The 26,039-nt window shown below is 39.8% G+C and overlaps 1 protein-coding gene across 2 annotated transcripts; it reads right to left on the reverse strand.

Annotated features, from left to right (window-relative positions):
- Nucleotides 1-1,033: 1,033 nt before the first annotated feature.
- On the reverse strand, nucleotides 1,034-25,162 carry dctn4 (dynactin 4). 2 transcript variants are annotated; one of them, XM_061901926.1, is made up of 14 exons: nucleotides 24,975-25,162; nucleotides 20,371-20,441; nucleotides 20,104-20,282; nucleotides 16,462-16,505; nucleotides 14,709-14,816; nucleotides 14,229-14,249; nucleotides 12,786-12,859; nucleotides 9,759-9,871; nucleotides 9,580-9,689; nucleotides 9,401-9,474; nucleotides 4,962-5,016; nucleotides 4,744-4,851; nucleotides 1,985-2,082; nucleotides 1,034-1,907 (listed from the first exon to the last, which is right to left on the reverse strand). In XM_061901926.1, exons 1-14 carry the CDS (start codon nucleotides 25,107-25,109, stop codon nucleotides 1,688-1,690), a joined length of 1,410 nt encoding a protein of 469 aa, XP_061757910.1. In that variant the 5' UTR covers nucleotides 25,110-25,162; the 3' UTR covers nucleotides 1,034-1,687. The 2 variants fall into 2 exon arrangements, with proteins under 2 accessions (XP_061757910.1, XP_061757911.1); XM_061901927.1 differs by lacking the exon at nucleotides 14,229-14,249.
- Between the last annotated feature and the right edge of the window lie 877 nt (nucleotides 25,163-26,039).

The following is a 26,039-nucleotide window of genomic DNA, read 5'->3' on the forward strand; positions in this document are numbered from 1 at the left end:
TGAAATGTTCCTGAGCACATGTGGTGATATCTTTTACATACTGATGTCGGTTTTTGATGCAGTACCCCCTGAGGGAACAAAAATCCGTGATTTCTCCATATTATCTGAACTTTTTGATGATTTTACGGACTGTAGATGATAAAATCCCTAAATTCCTTGCAAAAACTCGTTGAGAAATGTTGTTCTAAAACTGTTCGACAATTTGCTTACAAATTGGTGACCCTCACCCCATCCTTGTTTGTGAATTACTTAGCATTTCATGGAAGCTGCTTTTATACCCAATCATGGCACCCACCTGTTCCCAATTAGCCTGCACACCTGTGGGATGTTCCATATAAGTGTTTGATGAGCATTCCTTAACTTTATCAGTATTTATTGCCACCTTTCCCAACTTCTTTGTCATGTGTTGCTGGCATCAAATTCTAAAGGTAATGATTATTTGCACAAAAAAAAGTCGATCAGTTTGAACATCAAATATGTTGTTTTTGTAGCATATTCAACTGAATATGGGTTGAAAATGATTTGCAAATTATTGTATTCCGTTTATATTTACATCTAACACAATTTCCCAACTCATGGAAACGGGGTTTGTGTGTATATATATATATATATATATATATATATATAACAATATATATATATATATAGTACAGGCCAAAAGTTTGGACACACCTTCTCATTTCAATGTTTTTTCTTAATTTTCCTTTATATTATATATATAGTTGAGAGGAAGGAAAAATGTAAATTATGTCTCCTCTATTGAACAATAAAACTGAAGTTTGGCAAATACTTTTCGAAGCAAACTATAACCCTGTTGAAACAATTGAAATAATTACTAAAGTATTAGATATAAAGAAGTGTAATCACTTTTTTTTTTTTTTTTTTTTTTTTTTTAATAATTGACCCTGACTTTCAAATGGTGGTAAAATAAGAGTATATGTACAACACTACTGTGATTAGACTAGATGTAAATCAGTCGGAATGTGTTATCAAAGTGCATTTCTAAAAGGATTTCCAAGAAAGAAAAACGATATTTAACAGTTGACAATATTTTACTAGGCAGTGGAGGAGAAAACTTGCATTTTTATTCCTCACCAAGTTAATTCAGATGAACCAAAGGTGACCGCAGAATACAATACAGAGGGGGCGAAATCAAAGATGATCGAGTTGGAAAAACAAAATTTTTACATGTACAGCTTGTCTTAGTGTCCACGGTTTCTTTATTTTGCAGGGAATAAAGCAGAGCACAGCATAACGTTGGATACAGTGATGGTTGTAATATTTATTATAGACGATCCATGCGGGTTGGTGCGACGCTGTCTGAGGAAGCTACAGGTGCAGTTATACACAGTTATGATATAATCTACCATTATGCTCATCTTTTACACTTCTTGTGAAGCTGTTTGTGCATTTCCTCGCAACTGCAAACAGCTCCAGGAAAAAAAAATGGTTGCTTTTAAGATTAAAATAGAATACCGCAGCAGCGACTGATGGAAGACGGCACGGTCAACTTGTATCATATTGATATATGTATCTCACAGGACATGATACTCCTCTACCTATTATTTAGTGGAAAGCTGGGCTGCAACAAAAATGCATAAATAGGCAGGTAAAGCAAAATAAAGTAAAGTTGATAGCTTCTTCACAATATTAAGAAATGGTAAAAGAACATGAAGGTTTTTTTTGTTCAGGGGACAAGCGGTCCCAGCCTCATCTCGACGTGGTGCGTCAGCCAAATAGCATCCGGCGCGGTGTCGCCGCCCTCCTCGCTGGGCCTGACGGGAGCGGTGAGGTTGCGGAAGTCGTGCCGCATCTTAAACGAAACGGTGACATCGGCATCGTCCTCTTTGCGGGGGATCACTTTGATGAAGAAACCAATCTTGTTGGACTTCCTGAAGGCAACAACACTGAGGAGAAGACCGCATGAGGTACAAATGTTAGTCTGTGTGTTTGTGTGTGTGTTTGTGTGTGTGTGTCTACTCACTCGGGGTCATCGTGGAAGTCTTGAGGTTCAGCCAATTCATCATACTCAGCAGCAGCATCCTTCCCTGCCAACAGCAGCTCCTTACGGGGCACGATGACCTCAAAGACAAACACAAGCCAAACACTCAATCCTCTCCTTTCACGGGAGGTCAAACAGGAGTCTCGTCTCTCGCTTTGCTTCAAATTCAATTTTACGACTGCCTAAACACATTTCCTGCACCTGAAAACGCAGCAAAGATTATATTCGGGGGAGGGGGTTGAGTCTTGGAGTTAGCGAGGAAGTATGATGAGCAATACAAATAGCCTAGAATCATCAGGTCTTTGAGTGGGTGATTCAAAAAGCTTTTCGAAAAATATTCTTCAAAGAGTAAAATGAACATTTCACTATTTGAGTCATGACTGCATGGGTCAGCAAACATGATGTCGCACTCGGAGGTGAGTCAAACTCCCCCTTTTTGGAAGAGCTGGTCAATCTAAGTAGCCAAGCGTGGCTCCGTGCGTGCCCTCCAGGTGTTTGAATATCAAATCAGGCAGAAAGACAACAGCACGCTCACTTTTGGCCGCAGCGCAAATAGAATTGGGTCAAGCTCTTGTTTTGGCCAGGAGCTCTTACTTACCTAGTCAGGACTGTGACTTCATCATTAGAAGGAGAGGCCAAGACAAACAGGCCGCCTGTCGGGCAACAGGCAGCTCAGCAGACCGTCCTTCGATGGAATCACAGCGCCGCTCACTCTGCCCGCGACAGCTGACAAATGGAGCTCAAACGCGACTTGACTCCTCGGCGAGTTGGTCCACTGCCAGTTCTATGCAGACGAGGACGTATTGCACACTGCTACCTACTATTGCATGTCATGTGCGCCGCTTAAAGGACACCTGTGATGATTTTCCCCTTTACTGACTAAGATATGTTACAATTTTGAATCCTCGTGGTAAATATTGCCAAAGCGGCAAATCATAATTTCCATGCCGTTTTGGATGCCTCTGTCCCAAGGTGTTGGAGTATTGTTTTAAAGATTAGCTATGTTGTAACGTCACAGCTATTTGGACGTACTTATTTAGACATTTAGGAAATTGGCCAGAGGGGAGGAGCTCTTACCCCTATCTGCTTAAAGCTGTGAGATAAATACAATAAAACGACGAAGGATGTGATGATGATTCAAATATTGCCGCTTTATTACATTTACTACTAAAAGCCGCTACTATATCCCCACGCTTTAAACCCTGCGGCTTATAAACCAGTGCTTCTAATGTATATATTTTTTTATACAAATGGCCATAAATGTTTTGTAATAAATAGTTTTCATATTACACTGACAGAGACAATGAAAAGGTGTGTTATTGTTTGTGTTATGGCACCACCTTCAGACAAGTTTAGTCACTCCAGGTGTTGCGGGTTGAAAATGTTCTTCTAGTTTCGTTCCTTGAACCAGGAAGATAACCGTCTATAGCGTTTCTGCCCTAAAGGATGCGTTTTAAAAGTCATACTTTTTTTTTTTTTTTAAACCAACACGGATAATTTAGAAACTGATACTGATAATATCCGATATTACATTTTAAAGCATTTATCGGCCGATAATATCGGACTCTCCCACGGCGTGGCGCAGTGGCAGAGTGGCCGTGCGCAACCCGAGGGTCACTGGTTCAAATCCCACCTAGTACCAACCTCGTCACGTCCGTTGTGTCCTGAGCAAGACACTTCACCCTTGCTCCTGATGGGTGCTGGTTGGCGCCTTGCATGGCAGCTCCCTCCATCAGTGTGTGAATGTGTGTGTGAATGGGTAAATGTGGAAGTAGTGTCAAAGCGCTTTGAGTACCTTGAAGGTAGAAAAGCGCTATACAAGTACAACCCATTTATCATTTATCTCTAGCAAAAATGGTTTACTATGGTCAGGCCTGGAACCAATTAACTGCGATAAACGAGGGACGACTGTAATGAGAGTCGGCGCTTAAATTGTATCGATTAAGTGAATAGATCATTTCATACAAACATACGTATTTTTTAAAAAGAGACATTAAAAGAGTGATTTTTTTTTTATAATGCTGCCAATATCTGAGCTATTAAAAGGTTGTCACTATTTTCCACCGCAGTGCACCAATGTCTCCTGCACTGCCTTAGGGACAAATATATGCTATTTTCCTCGCCTCCACTATTACAGAAAGATGTGTAGATTTTGCAAAGTAATGCCAGAAGGACACAAATTGCAGTTCTATTTCATTTCAATGGCAGCCTTTGGTCCCCTGGCTCCCTAACAACGCACATTACTGTATGTATTATAAACAAAGCATTGAGCCTGAGTCGGAATCCCTGAAGACAAACGGTTTCCAAGTTGTATGAAATTTGGATTCGCTCAGCAAATATGATCCCATAGCGTCAATGGAAGCCAAATAATTTTATTTCCGTCCCCCAGAGTTTTTCACTTGCCAGGTAATTGCTCAACACATTCCAAGAACGCTGCTGACTGATGATGTTGGCGTGAGCAATTAATTTCTACGATAAATTAGGCAAATTATCAGAAGCGTGCCTCCAAAAGACGTGTTAAGTTCATCAGAGCAGTCGGTCATATTTCATGTGCTTTTCCTGTTTTCATTAAGATTTCACCCCAGACTTTTTCTACGTAGCAGGTGCAGTGTAATTAAAGCATGCCTCGAGTTTGGCTTTTTTGCAATAATAACAAGAACACACAATGTTTGTCAAATAAACGGCAGCTATTTCACGTGTTTTAAAAAGGGCGCTGCAGAAAGAAAAGCTGTAATGATTACCTCTGCAGTGCTGTTAATGTCGTCTGGATCGTCCTTCTCGCAAGAGGCCAGAGTGACGTGAGTGATGTTCTCCACCGGGTTGGTTAGGGTCAGCAGCACTTGGCTCTCCTAAAGACACCAAGAGGCAAACGTTTAATTAAACAAAACAAAGATAACCCCCTCATTTATAGATTAAATTTGTATAAGGAGTTTTCTAACAGCTCATTAGATATACTGACCTTCATGTGGCGCAGATTTGGAATGGACATAATTCTCACTTCAGGGATGTAACTCCTAGGAGAGGAAAGATAGAACTATATTTAGAACAAAAGACCCGCAAAATCATTTAATTTAAGGTGACAAATTAATAAGAATAACCACTAAAAACAATAAGGCAAATTAAAAAGAAAAAGCTCTTGGCTAAAATGCTAAATAAGGTTTAAAAAAATCACTGTAGCTTAAACAGAGAAAAAAAACCTCCTAACACTCCCAAGTTTTACAAATGCATTTAGGTAAAGAATTAATTATACGTTCTATAGAATATCAAAGTTGCAACGTCAGTTGGTAAAGTTGGGAGTTCAAAACATGTAGTAGTGATTTTAATGGGTACTTGGGAAATTCAATGGGTTCCCAATTAAATAAATATATTTATTTCCATTTCTTAATATCCTTTTTCTTAAATTGTAGCATTATACTCCTGTGATGTGGTAAAGAGTGATATAGGTAGAATTAACGCATATACTCATTTATGTTCAAAATCTATCTGAACTTAAACAAGATTCAAAATTTTGCAAACTCCTTTTCCTGCTTACTAAATAAAACACAGATATCGGAAGTGGCCTGTATGTAAAGTACGATTTCACGATATAGAAAATATAAGATATAAATGATGAAAATGTGAGATTTTATTACTAACATTACATCGTGCAAGTGGATGAGACAATACATCCGTCTCCCGCAAATTTGACAACGACAAGCCAACGAGTGCATCCTCAACGCAATCAGGCGAGCGGCTAATGTCCCTCCAGAGTGCCGCAAAGCTACTTGTAAGTCAGTAATTCTCGCCTCCATGGCAATAAAATAAGCTATGTTTCTTATATATATATATCCATCCATCCATCCATTTTCTACCGCTTATTCCCTTTTGGGGTCGCTGGCGCCTATCTCAGCTACAATCGGGCGGAAGGCGGGGTACACCCTGGACAAGTCGCCACCTCATCGCAGGGCCAACACAGATAGACAGACAACATTCACACTCACATTCACACACTAGGGCCAATTTAGTGTTGCCAATCAATATATATATATATATATATATATATATATATATATTTATTTATCTATTTATTTAATAATAGCTAAACATGCTAGATCACTTGAATGTAAACAAAGGCGGGTGGATCGATAAAAATATCCATAGTATCAGAGTAAATTGTCATTATATGGTGAGATCAATATTTTTCAGCATCAAAAATCTTTTGTCATTTTTGTTATAGTTTACAAACTATTACGATTTTTTTATACAATTAAAACACTTCCTAGGGGTCTACATCAAGGGTTCTTAACCTTTTTGACCTCAGGGACCAATTTTTCCACTACAGAGGAGCCCTGGGCCCTTTTTTAAATATTAACACAGAATGTTACTCTTGATTTTCATCTCATACATTTCATTGTTTTCCATTTTCCATTTATTCATGCAATGACACAGAAAACAAACATTTTGGACAACATAAAATAATATTAATTCATATAATGCAAAAGGTAATGTACAATATTTTAATCTTATGTCAATAATTATATCAAACCTTCATACAGGTTAACAACCATGTCAAATGATAAGAAACCATGTGTTATTCACAAAGATTATTATTTATTTAACACATAAACCTTATGCCAGGGGTGTCCAAACTGTGGCCCGCCGGAGTTTTCAGAATAGCCCGCAAGACATCATACACTTAATCATAAGATTGGCCCACCAGGTAATTCTCCACCCTAGGTATAGAATCCAGTGGTTTGTTCACTGTGGATTTATCACCCCCATGTGGTGGTGAGCAGAACCATGGTCAATGTCCATGAAATTCACTAACTAGTAGTGGGACAGTATTAATATATACGGCAAAGTGCAAACATCTGTCCCTACTAATGGTGTAAAAATAACTATAACCAACAGATAAAGTCAACAAACAGTCACAAATAACACACACCCTCCTCATTGAACTTTGTAGACATTATAACCCACATATATATAATTTAACATTACACATAGAAAAAAGCCATTTAGTGCAAGAGGGGTATTATATGCAAAACACTCACCCCATATTTGGTGTATTATAGCCGTTTGATATTTCTCACTGGTTACAAAACTTTAAGGAAGTCATCACGTCAGGGAAAGAAACAAGGTGGAACTTTCACATGCTCTTAATATTCACGAGGTTATCGTTTATACTTTAAAACTTCATATTGCGATGTCGTCACAATCTGATGTCGGACCTATTTAAATTTACATTACACATATTCAATAACAAAAACTTCTGCACTGTATAAATATATACATTGTGTGTGTGTATTATATATATATGGTTCTATTATAATTTAAATACCAAATATTATAATCTGATATATATCATTATTGCAAGAGGCTCCAATATATATATCACGGTATAGATTTTAAGCCATATCGCCCATACCTAATGTGAAGCCGTAGCATGTACATAACAAATGACAAAAGCCCATTCAAGTATTTTTTGCTCACCGGCACTGCAGCGTTTGTTGTTTATTTCATTAGAGCACGTCCCTTAGACACTAAAACACCATTGACACGAATAAGCACAGCTCCGAGTAGTGGAAATGTAGGTTTATTTACTATGACGCTCACATTTTTAATTGTTGAAATGTACGACATTCCTCTGCTTGAAATGCTCCCGCACCACAGATGTACCGCCATGAAAAGCAAGAGCCACTTTGCAAGTTGAGCAATTTATTTGTGTCTTTGACTTGTTTAGTTTTCACTGGGGTGCTTTTTGCAGTGGTCGCAGGCATTTTTCTTTTCCTGTTGCTCAGCAGTCACTGGTTGCAAACATGTTAGTTTCTGTACGGAAAAACATGAGCGATGACATCACTGACTATTGTCATCAAGAAATAAATTTGTCGGCGACGAATTGTGTTTCCGATTTTTGGTAGGATTCTAACAGTATTATAAATATATTGATGTGTTTTAGTTAGCTAGCAATAATTCTGTGGCATGTGACAGCAACAAACCAGTATAGTTTTTTTTCTGGCGCCATTAAATAGGCCCTTCTGAGAAGTAAACTACAAAATATTCCTGATTTGAAACCAAGAAGCCAGCGAGGTCAAACATCAATTTGTGAAGCGTGTACAGTACATTATTAATAGTTATAGTTAACCTTGTGGGAATCAGCATTCTTCAAACAAATACAAAAATGTCCACTGCACAGGACACTGCTTCTCAGGAAGTTAAAATAAACTAAACTGAACTTTTTTTTTTTTAGACTTGCTGCACTGGTTGTTTACATTGTCACTTTAAAGACACTTGACAGAAAGTTGTTGTTTTTTGTTAATATGTGAGTTACTTGAAACACTGGATGTATCTGTGCCATTCTTAAGAAAATACTAGTATTTCAGAAAATGTATGTTTGTAGTATTACAAATAATTAAAACATTTGATCATTATATTTGTGTTCAAATACACTGCAAGTTCATTTTTCACACTATGGTAATTCTACCAGGTCTTCTTAAATTGTTACAGTAATACCGCACCGAGGCCTTAATATCGTGACGTATTGTACCATTGTTCACAATGTATTGTTTTCTTACAGGAAAAATTAGGCTTGTGAATTGGCTGCATCTTTTTACACTGTAATGCGATAAAGACGAAGGACGCATACCTTGCTAGCTACATTGATGATCATACAAGTTTATCCTGGACAGATAAAGGTTTTATGATAGCCCAGTGAACCTGCACCAAGTGTTTGCAACATTATTTCTTATGACAAAACACTGTGTTGAAATTAAAACAACCTGATTGGATTACAGTATGTCTAGACTGGATCATGTGACTTCTCTGCATTTGTACTAGCCAGCATTGCCAGATGATTATTGTATTTCAGCGATAAGTACGCCCCCCCCCGCCCCCCCCCCCCCCCCCCCCCTCCCCCAGTGTACTATAAATAACACCAAAGATTCCATTGATGTAGGATTATTATTTTACGGCTATTATTAACAAATACGCCCGAATGCAGCTGAGATAGGCTCCAGCACTCCCCGCAACCCCGAAAGGGACAAGAAAATGGATGGATGTGACGAATAGGATACCTACTGTACTGTGGCTGATAATGTGTATTGCCTCATTGCCTCTTTACATCCAGGTGGGGGCAGCTTTTAGTTGATAATTTAAAACTTAAAACTGTAGTATAAGCTGTACTATACACAGTCTCTGGTACAATAATACATTTTTTTTTGCCAGTTAAATAAAGCTTTAGTGACAACAAACATGTGAAAATACTGCACACCAGTTTACCTGCAAACTTATAATTTTTGTTCATTATCTTTTCGAGGCCATCATTTTCTATACAGCTCTTGTAGGGAATCTCCAGTGTTTCTAATGTTGTGTGGCATATGTGGGTGTATGTTGAATGTGTGTCTGTCGTTCAACACTCACAGAGCCACCAGCTGAATTTTAAACTTGATTGAAGTGGGATTAAATTCGGGTTTGCTCAGGTTGTGCTCACATTTCTGAAAGATTAAAATGGAGAAAAATAAACATGAACACAAAAGTCAATCATCATCAATCAATCTACATTGATGACAATATGTTGGGTCAGAATATTTCTTACTGACCCTACAGCGCAGTGAGCGCTTCATCAGGAGGTGTTTGTGTCGAGGGTGGAGCTGTGAGGCCCCGGCAGGCTGGAAGTCGGGCTGCAGAAGTCGCTGGCGCAGCCGGGTCACTGAGAAGATGAAACTCATCTTCAAAAGGGCACATAATTAACTACTGTTTAGGAGAAATATTTCCTTACCCTCTGGCAGACTGATGGGTCTAGTGTAAAAATCTTCAGGCAGAGGCTCCACCTCATCAAGAGCCTGTGCAGGCTTAATGGTGATCTCCCTCTGGTCCTCTCCCTCTTTTAGACTGCCAAGTAACACATGTCCGGTCATCAATATTCCCTTATAATGAAGACCATTTCTTCCACTTAGTTATAATCACACACAATTATCTTAAGCGTCCATTATCCTTCATAATCTCATGTTTTAACACAGGAAAAAAAAAAACACTAAAACGTATGTTCTATAATCAAATTCTTCCCAGTCAGAGCATTGGTTCTTAGATTAGCTATATTACATCTGCAATTTCAAAAGAAAGCATTTAGCCTCCCATTAGTCCTGATCTGCTTTATAATTGTCTACTAAGGAGGTGGGATTTTTTTTAATGGCCATTAATTACACCCTGTCAATTTCTTTAATTATTTTTTTTTAATGTCGGCCATTTATTTATACTCGTAGACCAGATGGGGGTCCTGGATGAAACGTGCAGAGGACAGCTGTTCTCAACAGTAATTTTGTGAGCACAAATGACGTAAGTCAGGTAAAGTGGCTCTATAAATTCACAAAAATAAAGCCCAGTGCAGCTAGGATAGGCTCCAGCACCCCCGAAGCGGTAGAAAATGGATGGATGGATGGATGTGGTTGGATGGAAAGCTAATGTATTTTACTGTCTCAAAATAAAAATTACAACAATTAAAAACCCCTCCATTGTCAAGCATATGTTAGTTATCATTAGGGACATAACATGAACATTTCATTTTATAGTGAACAAAATTATCAAGGATATCATTATCATGGGGCAGCACGGTGGAAGAGGAGTTAGTTAGTACGTCTGCCTCACAATACGAAGGTCCTGAGTACTCCTGGGTTCAATCCCAGGCTCGGGATCTTTTTGTGTGGAGTTTGCATGTTCTCCCCGTGACTGTGTGGGTTCCCTCCGGGTACACTGGCTTCCTCCCACCTCCAACGACATGCACCTGGGGATAGGTTGATTGGCAACACTAAATTGGCCCTAGTGTGTGAATGTTGTCTTTCTATCTGTGTTGGCCCTGCGATGAGGTGGCGACTTGTCCAGGATGTACTCCGCTTTCCGCCCGATTGTAGCTGAGATAGGCACCAGCGCCCCCCGCGACCCCAAAAAGGGAATAAGCGGTAGAAAATGGATGGATGGATGGATCATTATCATGTTGTTGAATGTGCTCAAATATACTTTAAAGGCCTACTGAAATGTCATTTTCTTATTTAAACGGGGATAGCAGGTCCATTCTATGTGTCATACTTGACCAAATTTTTGCTGAAAGGATTTAGTAGAGAACATTGACGATAAAGTTCGCAACTTTAGGTCGCTAATAAAAAAGCCTTGCCTTTACCGGAAGTCGCAGACGATGACGTCACAAGGGTGAGGGCTCCTCACGTCCACACATTGTTTTTAATGGGAGCCTCCAGCAGCAAGAGCTATTCCGACCGAGAAAACGACATTGTCCCCATTAATTTGAGCGAGGATGAAAGATCGTGAATGAGGATATTGAGAGTAAAGGACTAGAAAAAAAAAAGAAATAAAAAGGCGATTGCAGATGTTATTACACACATTTACTATGATAATTCTGGAAAATCCCTTATCTGCCCATTCTGTTAGTGTTTTAGTGAGATTAAATTGTACTTAAAGTCGGAGGGGTGTGGCTACGGGTACGTGTGTTGACTCAGAGTCTCAGAGGCAAGTCACTCTGCTGGAAGCTCCACTGATGTCGCCGCGTGTCGCCGGTATGAGCAAACTTATTCCCACAATTTTCTCCCCGAAAACTGCTGGTTGACATTTGGTCGGGATCCATGTTCGCTTGACCGCTCTGATCCATAGTAAAGCTTCGCCTTCAGGAATTTTAAACAAGGAAACACCGACTGTGTTTGTGTGGCTAAAGGCTAAAAGCTCCCACCTCCATCTTTCTACTTTGACTTCTCCATTATTAATTGAACAAATTGCAAAAGATTCAGCAACACAGATGTCCAGAATACTGTTTAATTATGCGATTAAAGCAGACTACTTTTAGCTTGGATCGGGCTGGAAAATAATGTCCGCTACAACCCGAGACGTCAAACGACGCGTCATCATACCGCGACGTTTTCAACACGACACTTCGCGGGAAATTTAAAATTGCAATTTAGTAAACTAAAAAGGCCGTATTGGCATGTGTTGCAATGTTAATATTTCATCATTGATGTATAAACTATCAGACTGCGTGGTCGGTAGTAGTGGGTTTCAGTAGGCCTTTAACACACACTCTAATCTTTGAACAGACTGTTATTTACAAAATAATAGTTAATATACAAACAGACCACATATTTTATTTAATATTTCATTTCATACAAGTGTAGATTGCGATATGTCATTTCTTAATGGGGAAAGAATATTATGTGTCTTGTATTTATGTTACCGCATAAGCTAGCAAGAAGCATGCTAGTTTTCTTAAAGAAATCAGTATTACTTGTTTGTGAGTTTATCAAAGTGCGGTTATTGATCACAATTTCAGGACAATTTTAATTTGAAACAGCAATATTAATTGTAGGGAGTTTTACATCGGTTCATCATTACATCCTTATTTATCATTAGTTAGCATACTTTACCATGAATTGATTAACGTGGACCCCGACTTAAACAAGTTGAAAAACTTATTCGGGTGTTACCATTTAGTGGTCAATTGTACGGAATATGTACTGTACTGTGCAATCTACCAATACAAGTATCAATCAATCAATTATACTTGTGTAATATATAATATGCATAGTTAGTTAGTGCTGAATCGAAAATCCGTTAAAGTCTGTGCACAGACAATAAAACAGAAGGTGGAGAAATTTTCGAGAAGAAAAGGATTTTAAAAAACAGATGCTATGGTTGCTAGGTTACTGTTAGAAAGTTAGAACGTTTTTTTGTCGGCCCCAGTCTCTGCCGCCTGTACTTGTGCAGTGACAATTAAAATCCTTGTATGTAAAACAAATATGCAACTCACGAAAGACCAGCCAGAGTTGAAATGGGTGCACCAGCCCTCTGCCGCTGCAGCCGTGTCCCAAGCCCGTACTTTTCCTGCACGACCAAGAAAAAAAAAGGATCAGACATACGACTTCTGACAGAAGCTGTCATCGTTTAAAGAAGCAATATAGGGCATAAGTAGAAATATGAAAAAAAACAATGTTGTGGTGAGAGACAAAAAAAAACCTTTTGGCCATGATTAGGAGGAGAGAATGGACTAAAACTGTTGTATTGTGTTTGCATGTTTTTGTTGTAGCTATTACAGGGGTCTTATTGTGATTTGTTTGTTCTCCATATAAAACACTTCTTTGTGGTCTTCATAACATGTAATGGTGGTTCTTTGGTCAAAATGTTGAATAGATTGCTTTACAGACCATCTTCAAGCCGCTTCCTGACCATCTCTTCATGATGTGGCGTTTTGTGAGCGGTGCTATTTACTTGCCTTCACTTTGACTGCCTCTTCTCGAAGTCAGCCATGTTATAGTTTTTAGCTCTTCCACATGGAGTCTACTGAAAGATAACTTCGAACTATACGCTACTTCGTATTGGAAAGGGGAACAGCGGAGGATGTATGTGCATGCACAAGCCAGTCTGCCCCACAACACAAGGATAGAGAAAAAGAAGGAGCTTATTGACTACATACATGACTACATGGGACGGTGTGGCGAAGTTGGTGGAGTGGCCGTGCCAGCAATCTGAGGGTTATTGGTTCAATCCCCACCTTCTACCATCCTAGTCACGTGCGTTGTGTCCTTGAGCAAGACACTTCACCCTTGCTCCTGATGGGTCCAGGTGAGCGCCTTGCATGGCAGCTCCCGCCATCAGTGTGTGAATGTGGAAATACTGTCAAAGCACTTTGGGCTACTTAAACAGGGGTAGAAAAGCGCTATAAAAGTACAACCCATTTACCATTTTACATCATTTGGACTACAATGGCTACAAAAGCTCTTTGGGTAAATCTCCAATACAGTATATCTAAGGCTATCCGCTGATGTCACCCTTGGTAAAGACTTCACAAATTCAGCAAATTCCAAACGGTTTGTTTAAACGAAGAATGAAGGAAGGCAAGGTTGTTTTATAAATATCTCCGCAATACCTCCATGGTTTGACTTCAACTTTCAACACAAGAACAGGTACCAATAGGTGAAAAAAGTTGGTTTTGCAGCATAGGGCCCCTTTAAAAGTTAATATGAATGACCATGATACATAAGTATGCACTGGCTCTTTAAATAAATGTTCTGAAGACATAATACACATAAGCAACAATGTCTCTCCTGCTAGCCTGTACAAAAGGCTCCATTGTGACTCTAAAGTCTCATGTAAGCAAAGAGACATTCATGTGATCTGTGAACTCCCACAGAGTAGCAATGAAGACAAGGAAGTTAAAAAAGTTGTAAAAAAAAAAAAGACAAGTACAACTCACCACCACATGAATAGTGTGTTGCTGTGAGGGGATCAAAAAGAAAATATCAGGATGCATTAGCAAAGGAAAAGGGAGAGAGTAAAGGTGCGACTGTGACATGATTAAGGAAACATTAGTGGCAGGTGACATGCAACACCGACATTTTCCTACTGGAAAAACACATATAGGTAAGCCTTAAATATGATTGTGAGGGATTAGATTGTTTTGCATTAAGAAACTGAAATACTGAATGGACTGAATTTAATTGAGCTATATTTTATATACCGGTAGTAGATTTTCAGGCCCAGTATATTATACTACTTGGCAATAACATTCTAAACAGCACATCTGCACCAAATGTTCATCATCAACACAAATATAAATAAAATGCTTCACTTGCAAATTAAATCAATCTATTTTGCAAAAGAGCAAATATTACACTGAGGCTCAGATTTTACAAAAAGGCTTCATGTTTGACTCAGCACAACAGTAGCAGTGTACCGAGAAAGCCAAAGGCATGCCCTGTCGTCTCCTGGCCAGCTTCTTCCTGTCACGCTCCTGCTTCTCTCTGTGAGCCAGCTGCTGGTAATACTCCATCAGTTTGTTAATCTAGGGGGAAAGTCACACCAGAGAGACACGCTTGGTTTTAATAATGTTGGTAAGAAAATGACATGTGTTGGCAACAGCTACTACAAGAATATACACTACAATAGCATGGATGTTGCCAAGTACGCGTCCTCCATCCCTGATGCACTGAAATCTGACAAGATGCAGTAGAGTTGCTTCTTAAGAATCCCGGGAACGCACCTCAATTTTCCCATTAAATACTATACATTATGAACAACTCGTGTTTAATATCCCGGTAACCAACGATCCAATGATAAATGAAAAGAACTCTATAGCTTTGCAGTCATCGATGAATTTTAATGTGTGTTAGTTTTCTTTATTTTTCGCTTTCAAACAGGGTATAGAGGGTTCACTTTGAGCTTGGCTATCAGCACCTGAGCGTGTTCGTTCAATTGCCTGTATTCAGTCACGTGACTTCATCCTGGAAGTGACAACCAGTGATGGTCAACCAAGCCAAGATGGCTGTTGTACAGCAAGCAGCATACAATCTGAGTAGAAAAGAGGCCTAAATCTTCCTGCAAAAAGAAAATACATGCAAAAAATCTAACTATGAAATAGAATAGATCCCTATACTTTATCAGAAAAAGACATATCGAACCTTTGTGCTCCAGACGCTATTCTACACGGCAAAACATATCGAAACTTGTAAAAGCATAGAGGTCTACAACTTCTTTGTGTGTGTCAAGGAAATTAGTATTAAGACTCTCTCAGATAAATATGAAAAGTTTTGGGTCGGGTAAAGCTGCATTTTATTATTTAAATTCGGGTCTAAACTGCCACGTTTGTTGCTGTTGCACACGCCGTTTAAAAGTAGCGTGGTTTTCCCCAAATTTATCCAAATAGCACTATTCATGTCAACATTGTCTATTCGCTGGACGCTACATGTAGGATTGCTGCCTTTTGTAAAAACCTAACTCTATTAAGTATTGCTTACAGTTGCTTTCTTTTACTTTGCGTCGGCGAATCTGTGCTTTTGAAAACACTCATAGTGTTTAAGAAATACAAATTCATGGGAAATAATAAACCCTAAAAGTGTATTAAACTAACCTTTAAACGGAGTGATCACAGCAAACTCATGCATTCTTCAACTCTGCTCCTTTGGACTGGAGTGTGTGCCGCTTTTTTCGTCATTTCGTAAAATCTTGCACTCTTCCATCCTTTTTGATTACCTCTCAGGAAACTCTGAAGAAACATTAACCTTTTCGCAATTTGAACAATTCGTACAACCGAAAACAACACAAGCATACTACATTTTATTTATTATTTTTTTTAGAATTTTGATTGTTGTGGCAGAAGTTTTTAATTGAATTGTTATGCTTCATTTTAAAAATCTTTCAACACGAAGCAGTTTCATGCTGAGTTTAACGAACGTTAATTAGTTTTACGCTTGTGTTACTGCATTTCATAATGGCAATAGTTTGATTAATTTAATTCCTTTTGGGAAAATGTCTTTCTAAATACAAACTGGATGTTGATCAGTGTCCTTGAACTGATTATGTGTCCAACCTCAAAGGTTCCGGTTTAATATATAGACACTTTGAGCCATTGAGATGTGGGCTGTATTCAGTCAGAGACATCTATTCACAACTAAACATGTGATCAACCCAATGGAATTTAAATGACTCACCCGCTGAGTATGACAGTTTTCAGGCTCCTGCCACCCACCACTGGCTGCGGAGAACAAAATTGAAATTTTAATGCATACAGTATTGGATATTTTTTATCTTTATGAAAGACATCTTTACATATAAGCACAATTTGCTGCCAATTTCACCTTGAATTGAGTCACGTGACTTTTTCTGACACCAGTGAACAAAGTAGTGGTAATCTAAACCAACATGGCTACTGTGTATGTGAACTATTTGAGTACGCAAGGGGCCTAAACATTATCGCTAAAAGTAGATACGAGCAAAAAAATCTGAATATGCAATCGAATCAATCCCTATACTTTGTCAAAAATAGGTTTGTTGAGTGATCCGAAGTATTATCCGTTGGTATGGAGGTTAAGTTGTATCTTTATTACGAAATCTTTTTGTTTGACACTGAATTTATGTAATTGAATTTTTTGCGTTTGATTTTTGTGAACAGAATTTTTTTTACATCAAATTATGCTGACAATTTCATTGAAAAAAAATTGTTGTTTTAAAATTAAATTCAGTGTATGAAAATTCAGTGTATAATCAACCAGTGTAAAAAAATTCAGTGTCGAAAGATTTTCTGCTTCATGAGGTGTCACGTTTTAGGTCACATGATAGGGCAACCCCCCGTGACCCCAAAAGGGACAAGAGGTAGAAAATGGATGGATGGACACAGGTCTTGCAAAACAGCATAAAAAGCAGTTAACTGGGCTACCTGGACATTATACAACATAATTAACATTTCAGTGCGGGCCACAAGATATTTCTTTAAACTATAAAAATTATTCCAATGGTTAGAACTGTGGAACTGTGGACCAGCTCTATACTCTCGGCAGGGTTCTTGAGGGTGCATGGGAGTTTGCCCAACCAGTCTACATGTGCTTTGTGGACTTGGAGAAGGCATTCGACCGTGTCCCTCGGGAAGTCCTGTGGGGAGTGCTCAGAGAGTATGGGGTACCGGACTGTCTTATTGTGGCGGTCCGCTCCCTGTATGATCAGTGTCAGAGCTTGGTCCGCATTGCTGGCAGTAAGTCGGACACGTTTCCAGTGAGGGTTGGACTCCGCCAAGGCTGTCCTTTGTCACCGATTCTGTTCATAACTTTTATGGACATAATTTCTAGGCGCAGTCAAGGCGTTGAGGGGTTCCGGTTTGGTGGCCGCGGGATTGGGTCTCTGCTTTTTGGAGATGATGTGGTCCTGATGGCTTCATCTGGCCGGGATCTTCAGCTCTCACTGGATCGGTTCGCAGCAGAGTGTGAAGCTACCGGAATGAGAATCAGCACCTCCAAGTCCGAGTCCATGGTTCTCGCCCGGAAAAGGGTGGAGTGCCATCTCCGGGTTGGGGAGGAGACCCTGCTCCAAGTGGAGGAGTTCAAGTACCTAGGAGTCTTGTTCACGAGTGGGGGAAGAGTGGATCGTGAGATTGACAGGCGGATCGGTGCGGCGTCTTCAGTATAGCGAACGTTGTATCGATCCGTTGTGGGGAAGGAGGAGCTGAGCCGGAAGGCAAAGCTCTCAATTTACCGATCGATCTACGTTCCCATCTTCACCTATGGTCATGAGCTTTGGGTCATGACCGAAAGGATAAGATCACGGGTACAAGCGGCCGAAATGAGTTTCCTCCGCCGTGTGGCGGGGCTCTCCCTTAGAGATTGTGTGAGAAGCTCTGTCATCTGGGAGGAACTCAAAGTAAAGCCGCTGCTCCTTCACATCGAGAGGAGCCAGATGAGGTCGTTCGGGCATCTGGTCAGGATGCCACCCGAACGCCTCCCTAGGGAGGTGTTTAGGGCACGTCCAGCCGGTAGGAGGCCACGGGGAAGACCCAGGACACGTTGGGAAGACTATGTCTCCCGGCTGGCCTGGGAACGCCTCGGGATCCCCCGGGAAGAGCTAGACGAAGTGGCTGGTGAGAGGGAAGTCTGGGCTTCCCTGCTTAGGCTGCTGCCCCCGCGACCCGACCTCGGATAAGCTAAAGATGATGGATGGATGGATGGTTAGAATTTGCACTTTTGAGTGACATACGAAGCTCTCCTTCATGCAGACAAGGCAAGAACAGAGTGGGCGACGGAGGCAGAGTTCTACAGCAAAGTTCCGCAGAATAGTGAGATTATATTGAGGACGTGGATGTTTTTTACCCTTGGCGTTAATGTTTCGCCATGTTTGTTGCATGTTTTTTTGTTCTTGCTCGATTATAAAAGATGTCGATCAAGGAGGTGGTCTGCAGTCGAGGAGCGACATTCATATATTCTCAATATTCAGTGTTTTATTGCTCATAGTTAAAATTGTAAATCCCGCATTATGTATTTTCATGTACATTCTGAGTGTCTTTTCAGTGTACAACTAAAAAGACCATCTCAAAAACAGAACTAACTTACGTTTTTTTTACTGAATTATATGACAGTTAAAATGCCTAATCTGTGAAAGGGATGTCAAACTCATTTTCACTGAGGGCCACATAGCAGTTATGGCTGGCATAAGGTTGATTGTAACAGCAAATAATGGACGAATTTGCCTCTGGATTTCATTATTAATTATCATTTCATTATTAATTATATAAATTAAAAATGTTACATTTACAAAATTTCACTTTAAAATATTGCGTTATTATTTTTTACAACATTTTACAATAAATGAAAAAAACAGTACCACTGTTGTTTGGGGGCGGGGGGTTATGGAAAAAATGGCAGATTAGTTTTCAGAATTTTTGTGTTAAATTTACATTGTTTTTTAGAACATTAAATTGTTCATGGAAAAACAGTACAAGTTATTTCTTTATTCTGGCAACTTAGTCAGCAGTTTTTCTACCGTAACAACAAATGTACCGTCTTTACATTTAGAGTAATAGACCTTTGAAAACAACAACCGTAGATTTTACAGTCAAAAACTGGCTGCTCAGTCAACAGAATTCTAACGGGTTTTTTTACAATTTAGAGTAATATGCTGTAAAGAACCACGTAAAATGTATTGTCATTTTTATCAATTTGATAGGTAGTTTGCTGTAAAATTAAGTATTTTTATTTAAACAAAAACATGTTTGATAACATACCGTAAAATTTGTTGCAATATTGGATACTATAAAAGTTTAAAATGTATGCAATTTCAAGCAGTACATATATTTTTTCTGTCAAAATGAAAAAAACTATTACATTTAGTGAGAAAATATTAAGTACTTTATTGACATGTATAATTTCCAGGTGTTTTGCGGGCCAGATAAAATGTTGCAGTGCAGACCTTGAGTTTGACATTGGTGCTCTACATGATATGAAAAGAGAAAAAATATATATTATTTTGTGGCTTCCATTAATTTCTGTTTTTTTTGCTTATTAGTCGTGAAGTGGAGACAGTTTCAGTGGAACAACAAGAGAGCAATATTGGAAACTTTGACATTGTACAGTCTTTCGTACTTCTTCATTTCCTCTCGAGGAACTCTGAAAAAAACTTGTATCCTTTTTCGTGATTTGAACGGGGCCCAACTGCCTTAAACAACGCAACCATAGGTAATTTTTCTTTGAGAAAGCCAAAATACAGCCCACACCGCTTTAACGACAGACACTCGCCTCACCACCGCTTCGAGTCTCAAATATTTACTGAGCCGGGCGTCTCGTCACGTGACTACAACCTGCAGTACCCACCCACTGATTTGTCAGCCATTCCCACATCCCGGGAGGTCCAGCGGCAGAAGCCACAAGCCAGGTAGTAGGCCTTCTTCATTGCAGTCTTAGTAGGATCATCAGGCAAAGGAGCGGGGATGTTTGTTGCCCGAGTAGACAGGGTGTGCATGCAACAAGGGCAGTCAAAACAGTTGGCACACCTACAAATACATCATTGGAAGCAAATTTATAGATCAGAAAAGGGGGCCAGAAAATAGACTTTTCCGCAAACTACAATGTTAACCTCACCTATTCTTTTTCAGTTTAGCTTCCGCAGATGGCATGTTTTCCAAGCAGCTCGGGCAGTAATGAGAGTCCACCTGGTTTCAGTGAAAAGGGAGGGTGTTCAACACAGATATTATACATCTCAGGAAGATAATTGAGGAGGAAATCAAACAACCCCGGAAATAATATGCCTACTTAGTGGCCTATTGGTTAGAGTGTCCGCCCTGAGATCGGTAGGTTGGGAGTTCAAAGTCATACCAAAGACTAAAAAAAGAATGGTACCCATTGCCTCCCTGCTTGGCACTCAGCATCAAGGGTTGTAATTGGGGGTTAAATCGCCGTAAATGATTCCCGGGCGCGGCACCGCTGCTGCCCACTGCTCCCCTCACCTCCCAGGGGGACAACAAGGGAATGGGTCAATTGCACAGGACAAATTTCACCACACCTAGTGTGTGTGTGACGATCATTGGTACTTTAACTTTAAAGGCCTACTGAAACCCACTACTACCGACCACGCAGTCTGATAGTTTATATATCAATGATGAAATCTTAACATTGCAACACATGCCAATACGGCCAGTTTGGTTACTAAATTGCCATTTTAACTTTCCCGCGAGGTATCCTGTTGAAAACGTTGCGGAATGACGACGCGTGCTTGTGACGTTATTGGTTGGAGCGGACATTTTATCCCAGCACCACTCACGGCTAAAAGTCGTCTGCTTTAATCGCATAATTACACAGTATTTTGGACATCTGTGTTGCTGAATCTTTTGCAATTCGTTCAATTAATAATGGAGACTATAAAGAAGAATGCTGTTGGTGGAAAGCGGTGGATTGCAGCTGCCTTTAGCAACCAAAACACAGCCCGTGTTTCTTTGTTTGTTGTGAAGCTTTAATATGGAACAGAGCAGTCAAGCGAACATGTTTCTCTACCTCATGTCAACCAGCAAGTTTTTGGATGAGAAAAATTTACCGGAGACTTGAGCGGAGTTTGCGTCCTCCTGCTGCAGCTGTCAAAAAGTCTGCTGTGACTTTCTTGGCTCCTCCATATGGCTTCTCTCAGAGAAACTGGCGGTCACCGCAGCCCTCTGACTCTCAGGTATGACTTTATAATCTCACTAAAACACTTGTAACACAATAAGCAGATAAGGGATTTTCCCGAATTATCCTACTAAAATGTGTCTAATAACATCTGAATCGCTCCCACTGCTGTTGTCTTTTTTTTTTCTTTCAAGCGCTTCACTCTAACTTTCCTCATCCATGAATCTTTCATCCTCGCTCAAATTAATGGGAAAATCGTCGCTTTCTTGGTCCGAATTGCTCTTACTGCTGGTGGCTCACATTACAAACAATGTGAGGATGTGAAGAGCCCTCACACCGGTGACGTCACACGCACATCGTCTGCTACTTCCGGTAGAGGCAAGGCTTTTTTTATTAGCGACCAAAAGTTGCTAACTTTATCGTCGATGTTCTCTACTAAATCCCTTCAGCAAAAATATGGCAATATCCCGAAATGATCAAGAATGACACATAGAATGGACCTGCTATCTCCGTTTAAATAAGAAAATCTCATTTCACCTGCTATCCCGGTTTAAATAAGAAAATCTCATTTCAGTAGGCCTTTAAAATTGCAATTTAGTAAACTAAACCGGCCGTATTGGCATGTGTTGCAATGTTAAGATTTCATCATTGATATATAAACTATCAGACTGCGTGGTCGGTACTAGTGGGTTTCAGTAGGCCGTTAAACAACCCTGGAAATAATATGCCTACTCAGTGGCCTATTGCAGTGGTTCTCAACCTTTTTTCAGTGATGTACCCCCGTGAACATTTTTTTAATTAAAGTACCCCCTAATCACAGCAAAGCATTTTGGTTGAAAAAAAGAGATACAAAAGTAAAATGCAGCACTATGTCATCAGTTTCTGACTTATTAAGTTGTATAACAGTGCAAAAATATTGCTCATTCGTAGTGGTCTTTCTTGAACTATTTGGAAAAAAAGATATAAAAATAACTAAAAACTTGTTGAAAAATAAACAAGTGATTCAATTATAAATAAAGATTTCTATATATACAAGTAATCATCAACTTAAAATTGCCCTCTTTGGGGATTGTAGTAGAGATCCATCTGGATTCATGAACTTAATTCTAAACATATCTTCACAAAAAAGAAAACTTTAACATATTTATGGAACACGTCCACAAAAAAAATCTAGCTGTCAACACTGAATATTGCATTGTTGCATTTTTTCACAGTTTATGAACTTACATTCATATTTTGTTGAAGTATTATTCAATAAATATATTTATAAAGAATTTTTGAATTGTTGCTTTTTTTTAGAATATTTAGAAAAAAATCTCACGTACCCCTTGGCATACCTTCAAGTACCCCAAGGGGGACGCATACCCCCATTTGAGAACCACTGGCCTAGTGGTGAGAGTGTCCGCCCTGAGATCGGTAGGTCGTGAATTCAAACCCCGGCTGAGCCATACCAAAGACTATAAAAATATGGGACCCATTGCCTCCCTGCTTGGCACTCAGCATCAAGGGTTGGAATTGGGGGTTAAATTGCCATAAATGATTCCCGGGCGCGGCACCGCTGCTGCCCACTGCTCCCCTCACCTCCCAGGGGGACAATAAGGGGATGGGTCAAATGCAGAGGACAAATTTCACCTTTTCAACTTTCCCGCGAGGTATCCTGTTGAAAACGTCGCGGAATGATGACGCTTATGTTGACGCGTGCTTGTGACGTTATTGGTTGGAGCGAACATTTTATCCCAGCACCACTCACGGCTAAAAGTCGTCTGCTTTAATCGCATAATTACACAGTATTCTGGACATCTGTGTTGCTGAATCTTTTGCAATTCGTTCAATTAATAATGGAGACTATAAAGAAGAATGCTGTTGGTGGAAAGCGGTGGATTGCAGCTGCCTTTAGCAACCAAAACACAGCCGGTGTTTCTTTGTTTGTTGTGAAGCTTTAATAAGGAACAGAGCAGTCAAGCGAACATGTTTCTCTACCTCATGTCAACCAGCAAGTTTTTGGATGAGAAAAATTTACCGGAGACTTGAGCGGAGTTTGCGTCCTCCTGCTGCAGCTGTCAAAAAGGCAGCTGTGACTTTCTTGGCTCCTCCATATGGCTTCTCTCAGAGACACTGGCGGTCACCGCAGCCCTCTGACTTTCAGGTATGACTTTATTATCTCACTAAAACACTTGTAACACAATAAGCAGATAAAGGATTTTCCCGAATTATCCTACTAAATGTGTCTAATAACATCTGAATCGCTCCCACTGCTGTCGTCTTTTTTTTTCTTTCAAGTGCTTCACTCTAACTTTCCTCATCCACGAATCGTTCATCCTCGCTCAAATTAATGGGGAAATTGTCGCTTTCTCGGTCCGAATTGCTCTTACTGCTGGTGTCTCACATTATAAACAACGTGAGGACACCGGTGACGTCACGCGCACATTGTCTGCTACTTCCGGTACAGGTAAGGGTTTTTTATTAGCACCCAAAAGTTGCAAACTTTATCGTCGATTTTCTCTACTAAATCCTTTCAGCAGAAATATGGCAATATCGCAAAATGATCAAGAATGACACATAGAATGGACCTGCTATCCCCGTTTATCTCATTTCAGTAGGCCTTTAAATCAGTGGTCCCCAACCACCGGGCCGCGGCCCGATTGGTGCCGGGCCGCAGAAGAATTTTTTCTAAAAATAAAAAAATATATATATATTTTTTAATTAAATCAACATAAAAACCACAGTATACACTTACAATTAGTGCACCAAACACAAAAAAACCTCCCTTTTTCATGACAAAAATGTCCTTTTTTCATGACAAAGAAGAAAGAAAAAGGACCCCCACCCCAAATTATTAAGCGTTGACCGGTCCGCGGATACAAAAAGGTTGGGGACCACTGCTTTAAATCACCATAAATGATTCCCGGGCGCGGCACCGCTGCTGCCCACTGCTCCCCTCACCTCCCAGGGGGTGAACAAGGGGATGGGTCAAATGCAGAGGACAAATTTCATCACACCTAGTGTGTGACAATCATTGGTACTTTAACTTTAACTTTAGTACTAATGGAAGACGTGCCAGAGGAGCTTGCATAGCTAACTAACATAACTCGCAGATACAATTGAAGTGAACACACAGTCGCATCTTTGACATATTATTAGAATTTCTTCAGAAGACACAAATATCAAGCTAATGATGGAATTACATGTTGGACGCTGATTTCAGCTCATTTGGGTGTGGTGTTCGTAACTGTGAGCTGAATTAGCAAGCTTCTTTAACCAAAACCACCACATATGGCTGATAAAATACTGTCTTTCAACAAAATTATGATTTTATAATACTGTGTTAAGAATGGGTTTGTCAATGTTTAGTACATCTGGCTAGTGCTAGGCTAGTTAGCTTATAAGAGAACTAACATAAACGGAAGTCAAGGCACGCACAACAACCAATCAAATGGACGAAGCTTTGACTGACAGGTTGCACAGCCATTGGATGCACGAGAAAGCCGCCTTAGGCCCCGCCTACATGTCAGCGCCGCTAGCAATGCGGCTAACAAATCGTACAAGCTCGCATATCAAAGCAATGGATAAAAACAGGATAAAAGTACCTCGTGAGACACACATTCTAGGGATCGTAGTTCGCTGCAGTAACGGCAAAAATAAAGCTGGGAAATAGGAGCTCTGATCCGTTTTTCTCCACGAACCAGATAGACGACTCTATCCGGCTGGAGAAGGGAGGCCATCACTGCCACTATGCCAGATTTGCACCACTGTGACGGCTGTGCTGCTTGCTGGTTACCGAATTGAAGCTTGAAATGTCGACCTCTTGTGGTCATCACTGGAACTGTCTCCAGGAAAAAAACAAAATAGAAACCTTTTTGAAACCAAGAGGTACTTCTTGGGTACTGATTAATGCGAAGGGCTACCAGTTTGATACTTGAACATTGATTTAAATTGTCAGGAAAGAAGAGGAAGGAACTTAAAAGGTAAAAAGGTATATGTGTTTTTAAATCTTAAAATCATTTTTAAGGTTGTATTTTTTCTCTAAAATTTTCTTTCTGAATGTTATAAGAAGCAAAGTGAAGCAATAAATGAATTTATTTAAACAAGTCAAGACCAAGTTTTTAAAATATTTTCTTGGATTGTCAAATTCTATTTGAGTTTTGAGTTTAATCTTTCCTGTGATAAAATGGCAACCAAGGTGATCAAAAAGGTCAACAAAAGAACGAGATTCCTCTACAGAATCTCCTCTCTGGTCAACAAAAGCACCTTGAGGATTCTAGCAGGAACTCTCATTCAACCCTTCTTCGATTACGCTTGCACCTCCTGGTACCCCAGCACCTCCAAAACCCTCAAATCTAGACTCCAAACATCCCAGAATAAGATAATCCGGTTACATTTAGACCTCCACCCCAGATCACACCTCAATCCAACCCACTTCTCCAAAGTGGGCTGGCTCAGGGTGGAGGACAAGGTCAAACAACTTGCACTGAGCCTAGTCTATAAAATCCGCTATACCTCCTTGATACCGAAGTACATGTCAAATTACTTCCTTAACGTAAATGACCGCCATAACCACAACACCAGGGGGAGCTCCACAAACCACGTTAAACCCAGATTTCGATCTAACAAAGGTCTTAACTCATTCTCTTTCTATGCCACATCAATGTGGA

Source organism: Nerophis ophidion, linkage group LG05 (assembly GCF_033978795.1).
Source record: "Nerophis ophidion isolate RoL-2023_Sa linkage group LG05, RoL_Noph_v1.0, whole genome shotgun sequence".
Lineage (NCBI taxonomy): Eukaryota > Metazoa > Chordata > Actinopteri > Syngnathiformes > Syngnathidae > Nerophis > Nerophis ophidion.

Bases quoted from the DNA above. Each gene is read 5' to 3' on its own strand.
- dctn4 (XM_061901926.1), bottom strand. From the start codon at position 25,109: ATGGCCTCCCTTCTCCAGCCGGATAGAGTCGTCTATCTGGTTCGTGGA. The intron at 20,442-24,974 runs GTACTTTTATCC...CACTGAAACCAG, and splicing joins TAGAATGTGTGTCTCACGAG to GTGGACTCTCATTACTGCCC. The intron at 2,083-4,743 runs GTAATCATTACA...TTTGTCTTTGAG, and splicing joins ACATTAACAGCACTGCAGAG to GTCATCGTGCCCCGTAAGGA.